This window comes from Portunus trituberculatus, chromosome 31, assembly GCF_017591435.1.
Source record: "Portunus trituberculatus isolate SZX2019 chromosome 31, ASM1759143v1, whole genome shotgun sequence".
NCBI lineage: Eukaryota > Metazoa > Arthropoda > Malacostraca > Decapoda > Portunidae > Portunus > Portunus trituberculatus.
The window spans coordinates 1,222,733-1,236,621 of NC_059285.1; the positions used below are offsets into that span (position 1 = coordinate 1,222,733).

At 41.7% G+C, this 13,889-nt stretch overlaps 3 protein-coding genes across 4 annotated transcripts in view; 1 reads left to right on the top strand and 2 right to left on the bottom strand.

The window, feature by feature from the left end:
- Nucleotides 1-274: 274 nt before the first annotated feature.
- Nucleotides 275-3,203, bottom strand: LOC123511492. Its single transcript, XM_045267434.1, has 2 exons — nt 1,757-3,203; nt 275-484 (listed from the first exon to the last, which is right to left on the bottom strand). The coding sequence occupies exons 1-2, from the start codon at nt 1,929-1,931 to the stop codon at nt 279-281; spliced, it is 381 nt and encodes a 126-aa protein (XP_045123369.1). The 5' UTR covers nt 1,932-3,203; the 3' UTR covers nt 275-278.
- Nucleotides 3,204-3,378: 175 nt separating this feature from the next.
- Nucleotides 3,379-11,436, bottom strand: LOC123511489 (phosphatidylinositol N-acetylglucosaminyltransferase subunit Q-like). Its single transcript, XM_045267431.1, has 7 exons — nt 10,902-11,436; nt 9,024-9,715; nt 7,872-8,007; nt 6,340-6,484; nt 5,209-5,410; nt 4,674-4,788; nt 3,379-4,338 (listed from the first exon to the last, which is right to left on the bottom strand). Exons 1-7 carry the CDS (start codon nt 10,987-10,989, stop codon nt 4,127-4,129), a joined length of 1,590 nt encoding a protein of 529 aa, XP_045123366.1. The 5' UTR covers nt 10,990-11,436; the 3' UTR covers nt 3,379-4,126.
- A 155-nt stretch (nt 11,437-11,591) lies between these two features.
- LOC123511490 (protein obstructor-E-like) overlaps nt 11,592-13,889 on the top strand; it is a 3,039-nt gene continuing 741 nt past the window's right edge. The window contains exons 1-4 of one of the 2 annotated variants that reach the window (XM_045267432.1): nt 11,598-11,730; nt 12,488-12,544; nt 13,220-13,465; nt 13,661-13,870. In XM_045267432.1, coding sequence (XP_045123367.1) covers nt 11,691-11,730; nt 12,488-12,544; nt 13,220-13,465; nt 13,661-13,870 — 553 coding nt within the window. In that variant the 5' untranslated portion in view covers nt 11,598-11,690. Of the gene's footprint in view, nt 11,731-12,487; nt 12,545-13,219; nt 13,466-13,660; nt 13,871-13,889 lie in introns of both variants that reach the window. The other variant, XM_045267433.1, reaches the window with a different exon arrangement.

The following is a 13,889-nucleotide window of genomic DNA, read 5'->3' on the forward strand; positions in this document are numbered from 1 at the left end:
TATATATATATATATAATCACATTTTCCTTTTACTACGGAATCGACATCAAAGAAAGAGAGCACACAGCTGTTGATTTATGCGCCATATTCTGGAACACTTCTGTGCCGCACCTCTAATACATTCAAAAGCCTTCGGTTGAAACTATAGATACACAAATTTTCACGGGTATTCTTTAATGATTCAAGTAACATTAACTGGAGAAAACTGTTGAAAACTTGGTCAATCATTGATGTAGCAGTGAAAGAGCAAAGTGTTTCTGAATATCAATTTTTTGCTTCACGAGTAACAACTGACCTGCGAAAGGGCCTGGGCATGGTGCAGGCTGAACAGGGGCGCCACCAGCAGAGTCCTACCATCGGGAAGCCACTGAGACAGGGACGGAAGGGAGACTACCACGCAAACCAGAGGGTCTTCAGATATTGTAAGGTGGGAGGCAAAGATCCTCACTGTGTCAGCCCACGCCGCTGCCTCCGTCACATTTCCTACGGGAGAAAAAGTGAGATGGGTAAGACTGCTTCCACATGAACGGTTTTCGCCGGTCCGGCACATGACGAATGGCAGTCGCATGACACCTGGAGGTTGCTTTCATACGAACGATTTCCGCCGGTTAAAAACCACGGCGTCTGCCGCAGGCTATTTATTTTTTGACATCCGCTTCGGTATCTCCTCGTCATGTTTATTAGTGCACCACAGTCTCTCAATGATGGAGGACTTACTGGAACCCATAAATGTAGGGAGAAAACTGAGAAAATATGTTTTCCTACTTATATTACTTAGAAAACTCATGAATTTACTCAGAAAAAAATATATTTATTTTCTTCCATATTTTGCTAAGAAAACTGAAGGTATGGATTTTTTTTATGTTTTGTTAAGAAAACTCTTAAATTTAGTGATGAATATCCGTCCCTGCACACGGGAAATACCGGATGTGTGAAGGCGCCAATAGCAACAAATGGCCATCAAAACCGTTGTGCGGCATTCCTACCGTTGCGGTCTTACTGGCGGTGCGGCAGCATCTGGTTGCTGGAAGGGCGAGACATTCGGTTCGAACTCGTGTGAATGTAATGCTCAACCGTTTGGCATGTGCCGGACCAACGAAAACCGTATGTGTGAAAGCAGCAGTCTAAGTAAAGCGAATACATATAAGCAAGATGGGAGAAACGGGACGGTTGATGGTTGTTGTGATGCTGTGACTGGAATTTTAGAACATAAGAATATAAAATAAGGAAAGTTGCAGGAAGTCATCAGGACTGCAAGTTGTAGTCCCTGTTTGAAACGTGCTATAACTATTTCCAGTTGTCATCTTCATTCATAAATTCGTCTAATCTTTTCGTTAAGCTCCTTAACAAGTCGGCGTTAACATCCTGGTTATTGAGTCTATTCCATTCCATCATTAGACGCAGATATACGAGGGCGTCGCCTGTGTGGCCGCCTGGGTGTCGTGCACCGGACAAGCAGGGCAGTGGCAAGACAGGCGTTACCAGGGACAGACAGGAACAGCTGTTGTTTTCAGAAACACCGCACGGTTTTGTCGAGTCAAGGGAGTCTAACAACTGACAGTGTAGGCCATTTATGTTACGCCTTCCAATTTGATAACAAAAATCATTCGCACATAAACAGTAAACAGAGTCAGTGTTCACAGCAGAAACCCACAACGCCGCACCAGTCTTACAGCACCTACCAGGGTAATGGAATTAACTCACCTCCTGTTGTCTGTACTGCATAGTAAATAGCACACACACACACACACACACCGTCAGCCAGAAGTAGCAGCGTCACTGTCTTAGTTTCCTCCTGTCTCGCCCACCCCCGCACCAGGTCCTCGCCAGCTGCCCGCCACCAGGCTGCCGCCGTCTGCGTCTCCTCAGCCATCGTCACGCCCCTACAGACTACCAGCACTGTCACCCATGCCGCGCCGACAGAGGACATTGTTTATTTCGGGGACAGGTAACCGCTGGCCCGCAGCGAACAGCTCCAGTGGTGAGGCATGCAACGCGTCTCAGTCTACGGACATGCCTTGCCAGTGTTCACAACCTTGCCGAGTCTTTACTGCACTCTTGTATCGCATATTTCTTTTCTTTATTTGTTCCTCTAAGTAGTAACGGCACAACTAAGAAAAAATTTTCTTGAATGTGCATTCAATCACTGCAAGAGCAGATAAATCTTGACTCATTATGCCTCATCACAACCATGTTCACCAGCACAACTCCAAGCTGCCTGTGTCTTGGTGGGGCTTCTACTGGTGAGGCAACCTGGTCCTCGCTGTACCGCTCCGCTCCGCACACTGTTCTCACTACTGTGAGCGTGTATCAATCAAGGTCATTCCTACTCTCGTTTTCTATTGACTCAATGTCTGTACCTATTTTTTTTTTTTTTTTTTTTTTTTTTAATGCCACACATTAGTGATTCTGCCTCCAGTGCTTGACCAGCCACTCTTCCAAACAATTCTTCCTCACTTTGACTTCTACTTTATCCCCAAGTTATTCAAAACTTGATTCTCAGACATTAAGTTTTCTTCTCCATCATATTCAACCTCTTTCATCTTGCTCTCATACTCTATCCTTACATAGTACACAATCCTGTCCACTTTATACTTATTTGGTATATTCCCTGCACAGTAAAAGATTATGTACTTTTGTTAGAGGAAGAATTTGAAGTACAGACCAGTGAAACACCAAGGAAGCAGCTGCCACCACCAACACAGCACCCAGGGACTACCTTGGAATGCAAAATACAATAAGGCACATCAACCCAACATGACTCATCCTATGTTCTTCAATGCAGGTTGATTTCCGTTGTGTTTACTTACCTCTTGCCTTGATATGGTATGCATGAACTGAATTTCACTTTGTTTGTTTTGTACACTCTCAAAGGAAGTACTGTAATACTGGTATAGTATTCGGTTCCATTTTGTGAGCAGATATAACAAAGGAATAAACACAAATTTCAAATAGCAAAGTAAGTGAACCCTTTGTGCCTTTTCTGAATAATTACTAGATATCTATTCATAGTGAGTAGAGTGAGAAGAGCTATGCATTGTTCTTAATTAAGCCAAACCAACGAATGTCAAGAACTTCAACAAGCCCTTGGATATAAATCATCTCTAAAAGCATCCAAAGTGATGAATTTGTCCTACAGATAAAACAATGTTAGTTTGTACTGAGAGTCCCACCAATAGCAATAGCAAGAAGTACTTTGTCATCATGGAAGGGCACGCCATATTGTACCACACAGAACAAAACTCACTAGACACATTGTACAGAATTGTATAAATCAATGCATCTCCAAAACAATACATTATTCATTTCAATTAATATTTATCTAAAAACTAAAAACTTTTTTCATGGATTTTCTAATGACACTGTGATACAAGAGAAAAATTCAACAGTTTAATATACAAAATAACAAGTACGACCACAATTACAAAACAGAAAGGAATCATGATATTCCGCATCAGAAACGATGAGACAGGAATGAGACTATTATCAGAAAAGGAAAAAATACAGAAAAGATGGCAAGATAAAAAGAAAATGTCAACATGTCATAGGAAGAAGTTCTGGACGCTTAATGAAACAGCAATTGCTCTGAGGGAGGTTTCATACACAGCAGCATGAGTGAGTGCTGTGGACTTGTCTCTCACCCAACTATGACCTCCATCTATGTTTCCCTTTGTGTTGCACTGCAGAGAAGGGCAGTCAAACCCCATGAAAAGGAACCTGTTTGTTGGTGTATAAGGAGCACAACTTCCATCTTACACACCTACACCTTTCACTTCAAATTCAAAATAAAAAAAAGGCAAAAGAAATGTCCCCTGGTTAGACAGCTCTTCTTGTATTGACTCAGTGTCTTGACATGCCTCTCTTCAGCTTCTGTAACATTCACACCCTTGTCAGCAGGAGTACCAAGGTGTTACAGTCAGCAGTGCCACCACTACCACCTGACAAGGGGCAGTGTCCTCAGTTCAATCCCCAACTGCTGCTTGATTTCCTGATGAGACTCCCTTGTTCCAACAATCTCCAACTCTGACAAATTGATAAGTCAATTTTGAATAAGATTTTAATTATCTACAACTGGAAAGACATATGGCAGCACCAGGGATTCCTGTAGCAGCCACATATGAGAATTCATAACAAATGCTCCCCAAACATAATGCTGGATAAAATGAAACTCCAGTTGGGTGATGGCCGAGAGGGGAAGGTGTTTGGACTGGCGTCAGTCAGGATGTGGCTGAGGGATGAGGGCCAAGTGCACAGACTGAGAAGAAGAGGTCCTTCACAATTCCCCTCGACAGCCTCACCCTGGTGCTGGTCTGTCAGTGTTGAGAAGTAGATGTCACCTACAGGAGGGAAGAGAAAAAACGGAAAATCATGTGGCTGTTCCTGGCCAAGAAATTTAGTGCACAGCACACATTTCTTGTCATGTGCCGTTCAAAATAATGTTGACAAAATTTTAAGAGCTTCATAAGACAACTACTCACTTCTATCTACTTAAATATTGTATCATGCATTAATTCAAAGTTATCATTATCAACCAAAATTGTCTACCAAAGGTTCATGACCCCTGTAGGACTGCAAAAATGTCTCCCACCAAAGATGCACTCCCAGTTTGGAAACAATGGCATTAGTGGCACGGGCAGGCTGGCACACAGGTGGGATGAAGAGCTACACTTACCCTTCACTCTGTTGGAGCCACTAATGTTGAGAAAAATGAGATACAGTGGGTTGATATTGAGGACCCACACAATGCCTGCCAACAACCCACGTACCAACTTCAGGCTCACCCTCAGCTATGGAGTAGGGATATGCCACATTAATCAAGGAACATTATGACACAGGGAAAAGGAATGACTTAATGGGAAAAAGTGGGAAAGCTAAACAGGAAAAAGAGGGAAAGGAGATTGCACCAAATAAGCTTAGAATGAAGGAAACTAAAGAGGAAGAGTAGTGAGATAAAGATATTCTGTATTATGGTTGAGAGATCAAGGCAGAGCAGATATGATGGATGATAAAGGGAAAGTTGTATGGAAGTGAGTTGGGGTACAAAGAAAAAGGTGCCTACACAAATGATATAAATACATGTTAATTTGCCATAAAGTTAAAATCAGAATACTATTCTTCCAAGTTTAGATGTGATGGGAAGTAGATCAATATAATTTTCAAAGAACAGAATTAATGATTATTTGCAAGATTATTTGCTGGTGTCTCACCACGACAAACACTAAATAGTATATGGTGGTGGTGGGCAGCAGGAAGACCACCAAGGTGAACACCACAGCTGTCAGCACCCGCCGCAGGGAGATGGCGCCGCCTGCATCGTAAGTGTCCACACGCTGCTTCAGGGGGTTCCACTTGCGGCCACGAAATGCTCGCCACTGGGATCCCAGCAGAGATGTCTGTAGGTTGTAGAGTCTGTGAGAGAATAAATCTACATATTAGCAAACTAAAGCATGGAGACTGGACTCTACAGGTGTTCATGACCATTTACAATTACATGAGAGGGTGCTTCCTTTGCTATCCCACTAATTACATACTTGTCCTAACTCAGATCTGGAGCGTTTAGTTGTAATTCTCAATTACTTGTACAAATCAATTGTAAGTCACTACTATTTATCCCAACTTGGATTTGGATCTTTCAACTGCAACTCTGATGTCTGTCATGTAAATGTGATCTAAGTCACCCTAATAGTGACACAGTTCATTGATTTTCAAGTTAATAAATCTAATACAAATGAATATGTACATGGACAAAGAAAATGCATAACATTGACAACTATTGAAAGACCAAGGAGAGACGAGCATGCAGCAGATGGACGCTATTGCCTGGCCTTTTGTCTGACACATGTTATACAATGCATCACTACTTTGGACAACTGTACAGAATGTGTCACTCTTGTAGCCCTTGTTTCCAGGCTTAAAAAGTCTCCATCCACTTTATCCAGGTTATTCACCATTCTATAAATACCTATCAAGTCTCCCCTTTCTCTCCTACTTTCAAGTGTTGGAATTTTCCAGTTTTCTCAACCGTTCCTCGAAAGTCAAATCCTTCAGTTCCAGTACTAACTTTGTGGCTGCCCTTTGCACCCTCTCCAATTTTCTAATATTCTTCTTAGTGTGAGGGGACCACACGATCGCCGCCGTGTGTGTGTGTGTGTGTGTGTGTGTGTGTGTGTGTGTGTGTGTGTGTGTGTGTGTGTGTGTGTGTGTGTGTGTGTGTGTGTGTGTGTGTGTGTGTGTGTGTGTGTGTGTTTCCATATCAGAGGAATAAAAGACAGCACAACAGAATAGATGTCACAATCAAAAAAGGGTCTGAATAGCACTGCCCTTCACCATCACCTCACCTGGCCCCATAAATGTAGAAGCAGTGAAGATGAAGGGTGGCCAGATCCAGTAGGTCAGAGAGGATGGCGACCTGCACTGAAGCGCCACACATGCCCACCCACACCAGCACCCACGCCACACCACGCAGCACGGGGTCTGCCAGCTCTGACCACAGGAGAGGAGTACAGGAGCAATGTAGCAGTAAAAAATAAATTAATTAATTAATTAATAAAAAATACAGTATCAACAAAAGTAGCTAGGCAGAGCAGAGGGTTGAGATGCTAATTGCAACTAATCCTAGATCTACAGAGCAGTGATGATAGAGCAGCTCTCAGGAGGGATCACCTTGTGGGAGTAGTGTTTGCAATCATTTGTTAAACTTAGTGAATCATTCAGGTAAGTCCAGCAAATTTGATTACTGAAAATTTTTAAGTTACACTTCTGGTAATTGGTGTGGGCTGGCAATTTTTTCCAGGAGGAACCACAGTGTTAACAGAGGTGATCAAAATGGCTCTCAAACCTTTCATGTCTTTGGATCACAAGGGACAACACATTGGCTTTCTGCTGCGAGTGGTAACAGTGATGTATTGGGGGATAAATTATAGAGATCCACGGAGCCTGATATGTATGTATTTTCATAAAACGTGGTTGTGGATAAAAGTGCAGAGTTTTAAATATCAATTTTTGCATATGCAAAATATTTTCACACACCACAATCATTTATATATAATACTATTAATCATACACTATTGAATGGCAAATTTCAGCCGCCACTCTCTAAATATCCTTACATACATGCATGCATACATACATAAACATCCACATACATGCATACATACATACATACAAATTGTATTTGCAACCTAAAGTTCATGGTATTTGGCAGAAAAAAAAAAAAAAAATAGGAGCAGATGGATGGGGAAAGCCAAGAAAAGTGGCAACATTGTTGAATCCCTCAGCCCGAGACCAAGGAGCCACTTTAGAGTAGATAGACAAGTCTCAAGGGGAGTTTTATCTTAAAAGATTTTGACACTTTCTATTATTGAGAAAGTTCTTGGTTAGTTGAAGAAGATTTGTCATGATTTTGGGCAGAAATATAAACCACATGAGATTCTATCATGTATAGCACAAGAACAGGCTGTATAAATAAAGGTCTGGAAGGTTTAGGTCAAAAGAAAGAGACACTATCACCTACTATGTACCCAGCACACAGAGATGGGTTTCTGGCATGGAAGCAGCAGTCATTCCAAGGAAAATTGACATATACTTCCTCAAATCCCCGAATTAGCAGAGGCAAAATACCAGAGGCAACTCTGCATTTAGAGGTCACCGAGGAATGATTGGCAAGACAAGATACAGATATGAGATTGTGATCGAAGGAGCCCAACAGAGAATATAGGTTAAAAGCAGAAGGATGAGGTTACGAAAAAGTAAAGAATGTTGGATGTTTGTAAAATAATTACAGTTTAAAGATTCCTTGCTATATTACTACTAATCTGAAAATCAAGTGATTGGGTATAGGAAGACTTCTACAGTAGATGTCAAGTCTTACCGAGGTAGAGTATCCAGAGGTGGACGTGGTAAGAGAAGAACGCAGAGAGAGCCTGTGTGAGGGGCTGATTGAGCTTGAGGCCAGCTGGAGCACCACTCAGCCAGTCCAGCAGGCGGTGCACAGTGGCTGCCAGTAACTGTTCAGGTGAGGCAGACTCAAGGGTTGGCATGGTGGGAAACATAATACATACATGAATGTAGCCCAGCAGTTTTGTGCTGGTGTTTGTTGATGTTGACAGCATCTACAGTATTGGTGAAAAGGACATTAGAAAAGAAAATTTTCAAGTCATATACATAGTGTAGTAGAGCAGCCCAAGGTCTTTGTCTTTTTCACAATCCTATAATGCTGCAACTATTGCTAAATTTTAAATAATAATGTTAATAGAAATAACAATAATAATAATAATAATAATAATAATAATAATAATAATAATAATAATAATGATAATAATAATAATTACATAAATAAATACATAAATAAATAAATAAATAAATAAAATACATAATAATAATAATAATAATAATAATAATAATAATAATAATAATAATAATAATAATAATAACAATAGTAAAAATGTGGAAGGTTGTGAAGGAATCATGGGGTGGAAGGTGAACACTTTATTACCATCTAGTTTTGGACATAAGGCTTCATCAGGAGGATATGGCTCACAGGTCAAGCTGTATAAATTTAATGGCTATAAAAGACAAGTTAGTGAGAGTTGACTGGTCCTTTGATTGGCTCATTGACATCCTCCTCCTGGGTCACACAATAAACTTCGTGACTGGAGCGCATTGTTTCCCCTTCACAGCGACCCGTGTTGCCACCTCTACCCACACAGGGTAACCCACTCTTTTTGCTTGAGGTGTTTTGTCTGTTACGATGCACAGGGACTCCCAAGAAACTCCCAGGAAGGACTAGGAATAGTCTTCACCTACCAGCACATAATTCCTTCAAAACCTTCCATAACTCATCATAATGTTCCCACAATAATAATAATAATCATGATAATAATAATAATAATAATAAAAATAAAAATAAAAATAAAAATAAAAATAATAATAATAATAATAATATCATGGTAATATATAAATCTACCACTGATATGCACAAATTAAAGAGAATTATTCTATATAGTTTACAAGTTCGTCTCACCTTTGTCCAGCTACAGAAGGAGGAGTACATGTCTCCCACAGAGGCATAGCTGCTGATGATGCAGGCCACACACACTCCTGCCAGGACATCAATAGCAATCATGGTGAGCAGCCGACCACACAGAAGACTACTTTTGCCAGCTCTGATATCATCCTGGATCTTTTTGATTTGACAGATACGGAGGAGGATTTGCTTCAGGAAACTGCTGGAATAATCAAGACGATTCTTGAGAAAAGAGTGGAGGGCCTCAAAGAGAACCTTGGGCATCCATGACACTGCAAGGAACAGCCTCACTACTGTCCAGAGCAGCAACAAGAGTGGTTCACTTCTCCTCTTTGGGTATTGCTCTTTGGCATCACTCTGCACACAGTGGATGAAGTACGGCACCACATCATTAGCATGGTCCTTCTCCTTCACGTATGGATACTTTCGGCTGATCAGCTCTGACTGACAGATTTCATTTGAGTCGTAGAACACCAGATTCACTTCACTGAGAGGGACACGCTGGCCAAGGATCTCGAGGGAGGTGAGGGATATGTGGCTGTGTGTCCTTAGAACAACCCAAACACTGCTGGCACAAGGGCCAGACCTCATGTTTGGTTCATTCCTGATGCAACCCACACTGGCATCACTTGAAACATCTGTCCAAGTGACCACAATGACATACGCTGTTCTGTTCTGTTCGGCACTTGCTGAAAAGCAATCCAAGGAAAATTTTACACCATATCGGGAAAAATCCCGTCATACTTGGAAAAATTACTAATTTGCTTTACATTGTAAGGCATTTGATGAAATCTATACTGACCCCTAAAGCCATGCCTTACCTAATCTAATAAAATCCAACCTAACCTAACCTAAGCCCGCTCTTCCAATAGGTACTGATGTTTGTTGGTGTTAGGGAGCGTACTGATGGTAAAAGGGATGTAGATTCTATTCTACAGTTTTATTGGCATTTCCTATTATAAAGACTTGGGAGAAAAATGGCCATCTTTTTTTATTTATACCATGTGGGCTTTTCACGGGAGTTTATGGGCTAAAGGGGATACTTTTTGAGGGTATCTCCTATCTCAAAGCCCACCCGCTAGGAAACCGTTGCCCTGAGTGAGGAAGCCTAACCTACACCGTGGACAGGATTCGAACCCGTGCGCTTGGAGACCCCTCGGACCCCAAAGCACACATGGTTCCACTGTACCACGGCGACCCCAAAGAAAGCCCTCTTGGAAATTTTAGCCCAATTCCCTTTCATATCTCACCAGAAAAAACATTAGAAAACCGTTGGTCAGGTGAAACTATAAGCTGTCCAGACTTTCCATCAAAAAGGTATCTTTTGCCTTAGACTTTTAAGGTTTCCCAAAACTGACCTCCGGAGCCCAAAAATCCTGCTTTCCCATCACTTGCAGAGGGGCAGTAATGCAATACAGAATTATTGCAGTTTCAACCAATACACCACACATAACTTTACACATTCTCACAGTCCAGAACAAAGTTCTACGAGCATTTCTAGCTCCATTTTACCCTATTGGAAATTAATAACTTCTGGACAGAATTTCTAAGATTTACCTCAATTTTTGCTCTGGATCCTTCCACAGCAGTCAGTGAGAGGATACTGAGTGTGTTCGTTTGTTTGTTATTAATATTGCACAGGCACTGTGGCAGTCTGTCATTCAGGTTAGGTTATGTTAGGCTTTTGGTTTCCCCACCCTAAAACCCGCTTTCCCAGGTGGTCCCCAAGCTTGTTAGACATTGGGAAAAAGAAATATGATAGGGTATATCGATTGAAACTGCAAATTTACCTGCAATTGGTAAGATGTACCGTTATCTCAATATCACCCCGAGTGCTGCCAGATATTCAAACAAGCAAAAGTCATGAGTGTTCACCTGAGGAAGCGAAGGTCCCTCTGAGGAAGGCGTCTTGGTGGCCCTGCAGTTGTTTGGGCACCAGCAGGGACACACAACCAGAATCCATCCTTATTAGGAAACGCAACACATTTCCATATCATCACCACATGTGTGCACCACCTACAGGAGCGACATTCCTGAGTATCCCGCCACTCCTGTCACCCTGTCACTGCTGTCTGCGTCAGTTCATGGTTTTGTTTCGTGTGGCTGTCGGTCCAGGGGCAGGAAGTGTTTGTTGCCTTGGCATCGGCACTTCCTGTCCGGATGATGATGATGATTGCTTTCATGGGTCTCTATTTTCTGTTTCGTTCACTTTATTTTCTCTGATGATCCAAAGTCTAAATGAAGTTTCCTTATTAATATTTGAATACTCATTCTCGAATAAAAGCTTCCAATTACGAAAGTTTTAGGTTGCCGATAAGAATTAACGCTGTAACATGAGGCTACTTTCACACGCACGGACGATTTTCGCGGGTCCGGCACATGCCACACGGCAATTAACCGCATGCATGGCACCTGTGGACGATTCTATCCATATCACAAACACAATAGAATAAACAAACAAGTAAATAAAATGTGGCTACCTTACAAAAATAAGAGAAATAAACATAAATGAGTAAATATGAAATGAAATGCGGCAACACCAGTAGAGACCACTACTCCTCCCTCATCTGTCCCTACGTCCTTGAACCTATCGCCACCAAAGCCCAAAGAAGCCACAATAGAAGTTACAATAGTCAGTAGTACGCAGTGCTTTCAGGGGAGGAGATGTGGGTGTCAACGCTCCTCCTTGCCAGCGTCTTCTGCCGTGAGTCTCGTCTCCCTTTGCGCGTTAAGTACCTGTAAGATGTTTCACTTACGGACTTTTTATTGAGTCTCCACGTGCCTGTTTATAGTGAAGTATTCGTTTCTTAACATAATTATTATGAATAAGTAACGTGTGTGTGTGTGTGTGTGTGTGTGTGTGTGTGTGTGTTTAAAAGGCACTTGCTAACAATTAGAAATGAAATACAATACTTTTAAAAGTAAGCAGAGTTCTAGGTAGGGACAAAAAAAAAAATCATACAAACAAAGGCCCACTAATGTTGTCATTCTCTATGGAGTGCTGACCAACGAATTATACACCGAAGTTTGAGTGAAATGTGTAGTATGTGTGTTGGGTGCATGCTGTGTTGTGTGCAAGAAGAGTTACCCGGAAAGAGTAGAGTGTGGTTTCAAGAGAAATGTTCAGGGAGGTCACGGCCGCTGGGACAAAGGCAAGCTCACAGTGTCTGTCTATATTTATACGCCAGTGTTTGTCAGACCTTGATAGTATATATATATATATATATATATATATATATATATATATATATATATATATATATATATATATATATATATATATATATATATATGAAGAGTACAATTCAGTTTCGAATATATTTCATTATTTCACTCTTTTAAGAGCATTTTTAATGGTTGGTACAAATACAGCATTAAAATGTGTTTTCGAATTTCTCTCTCTCTCTCTCTCTCTCTCTCTCTCTCTCTCTCTCTCTCTCTCTCTCTCTCTCTCTCTGTAGATTCTGAAGCGCAGTATGGCCTCCCGGGATCTCCAGACATAAGGACCCCGGCAGCAGGTATGAGTTCCTTGTACTGTACATATACATTTTTTTTTTCTTCTTTTTCACTCTCTCACTCAAACTCCTACTTAAGGCTTGTCGGATCTTTTTTCTTTTTCTCAGTTGTCAAGACAGTGACACTGGCTTCATGGCAGTAATGCGTGCCTTTCACGTCAATTTTGGTGATGAAAAGGAAGGAAGGGATGTAGGATGATTAGCTGACATTGCTGAGCTGTGAATGGAAAAGAAAGACAATACTGATATGTGTTATGTAGTGCGTGCAATATTAATAATTATGTTAGTTACAATGATTGGGGAGGGAGAGGAAACGCAGCCGTAGGGATTATGCTCCATGTTCAGCTCAATCCCCTTGAAGAAACCACAAGGGAAACCGGTCGGGAATAAACTCAACTCCCTACAGCTGTTTTTCCTGTCACTTCCCCCACCAGCCTGTCTACATGGCTATACATAATAACAATAATAATAATAATAATAATAATAATAATAGGCAGGTTTAGTAGTATACAACAGTAGTGACATCAAAAATATACATTGAAAAGGAGAATACTTGATAATTTCTTTTGATTGGAGATAGGACTGTGTGTGTGTGTGTGTGTGTGTGTGTGTGTGTGTGCAAAGATTACGATGTCATTAATTATGTATCATCAAACACACACACACACACACACACAGCATTACCACCACTACCACCACCAGCATTACCACCACCATATGAGCCACCTGTGTGTCCTACTGTGGGCACGCGCACCTTCTACGACGAGAGGCTTTGTGAGGCTTACTACCTGTGCACTGACGGCAAGAGAATCCACCTGCTGTGTCCTGAGGGAGAAGTGTACAAAGCTGACGCACTCACTCGTACCACACCGCACGCATTCTGTGTCAACGCTGCCATCGGGACATGCATACTGCCATATCCATGTGGGTGCCCCATACACACACGTTCTCTCTCTCTCTCTCTCTCTCTCTCTCTCTCTCTCTCTCTTTTAAACTTCAGATGCGCTATGTTCTGCAATCTGTTTGATAGGATTCTAATCTAACTCATGTTTATCTGATTTCATACATGTAAAATAAACAGATAAAAAAGAAAGGGAGTGAGCACATAAACCCTTACAGATGATGTGCCCTATGAACCACCTGAGTGCCCCGCCCAGGGCATCCACCACTTCCCCGATGAGAGGATCTGTGATGGATTCTACCAGTGTATTGATGGTGAGAGGAAACACAAACTGTGTCCAACTGGGGAGTTGTTCAGCCCCGCTGATCCCTCCACGCCCTGTGCTGACGCTGCCGACGTAGTCTGCCCTCCATTACTACTACCACCACGTAAGACTCTCTCTCTCTC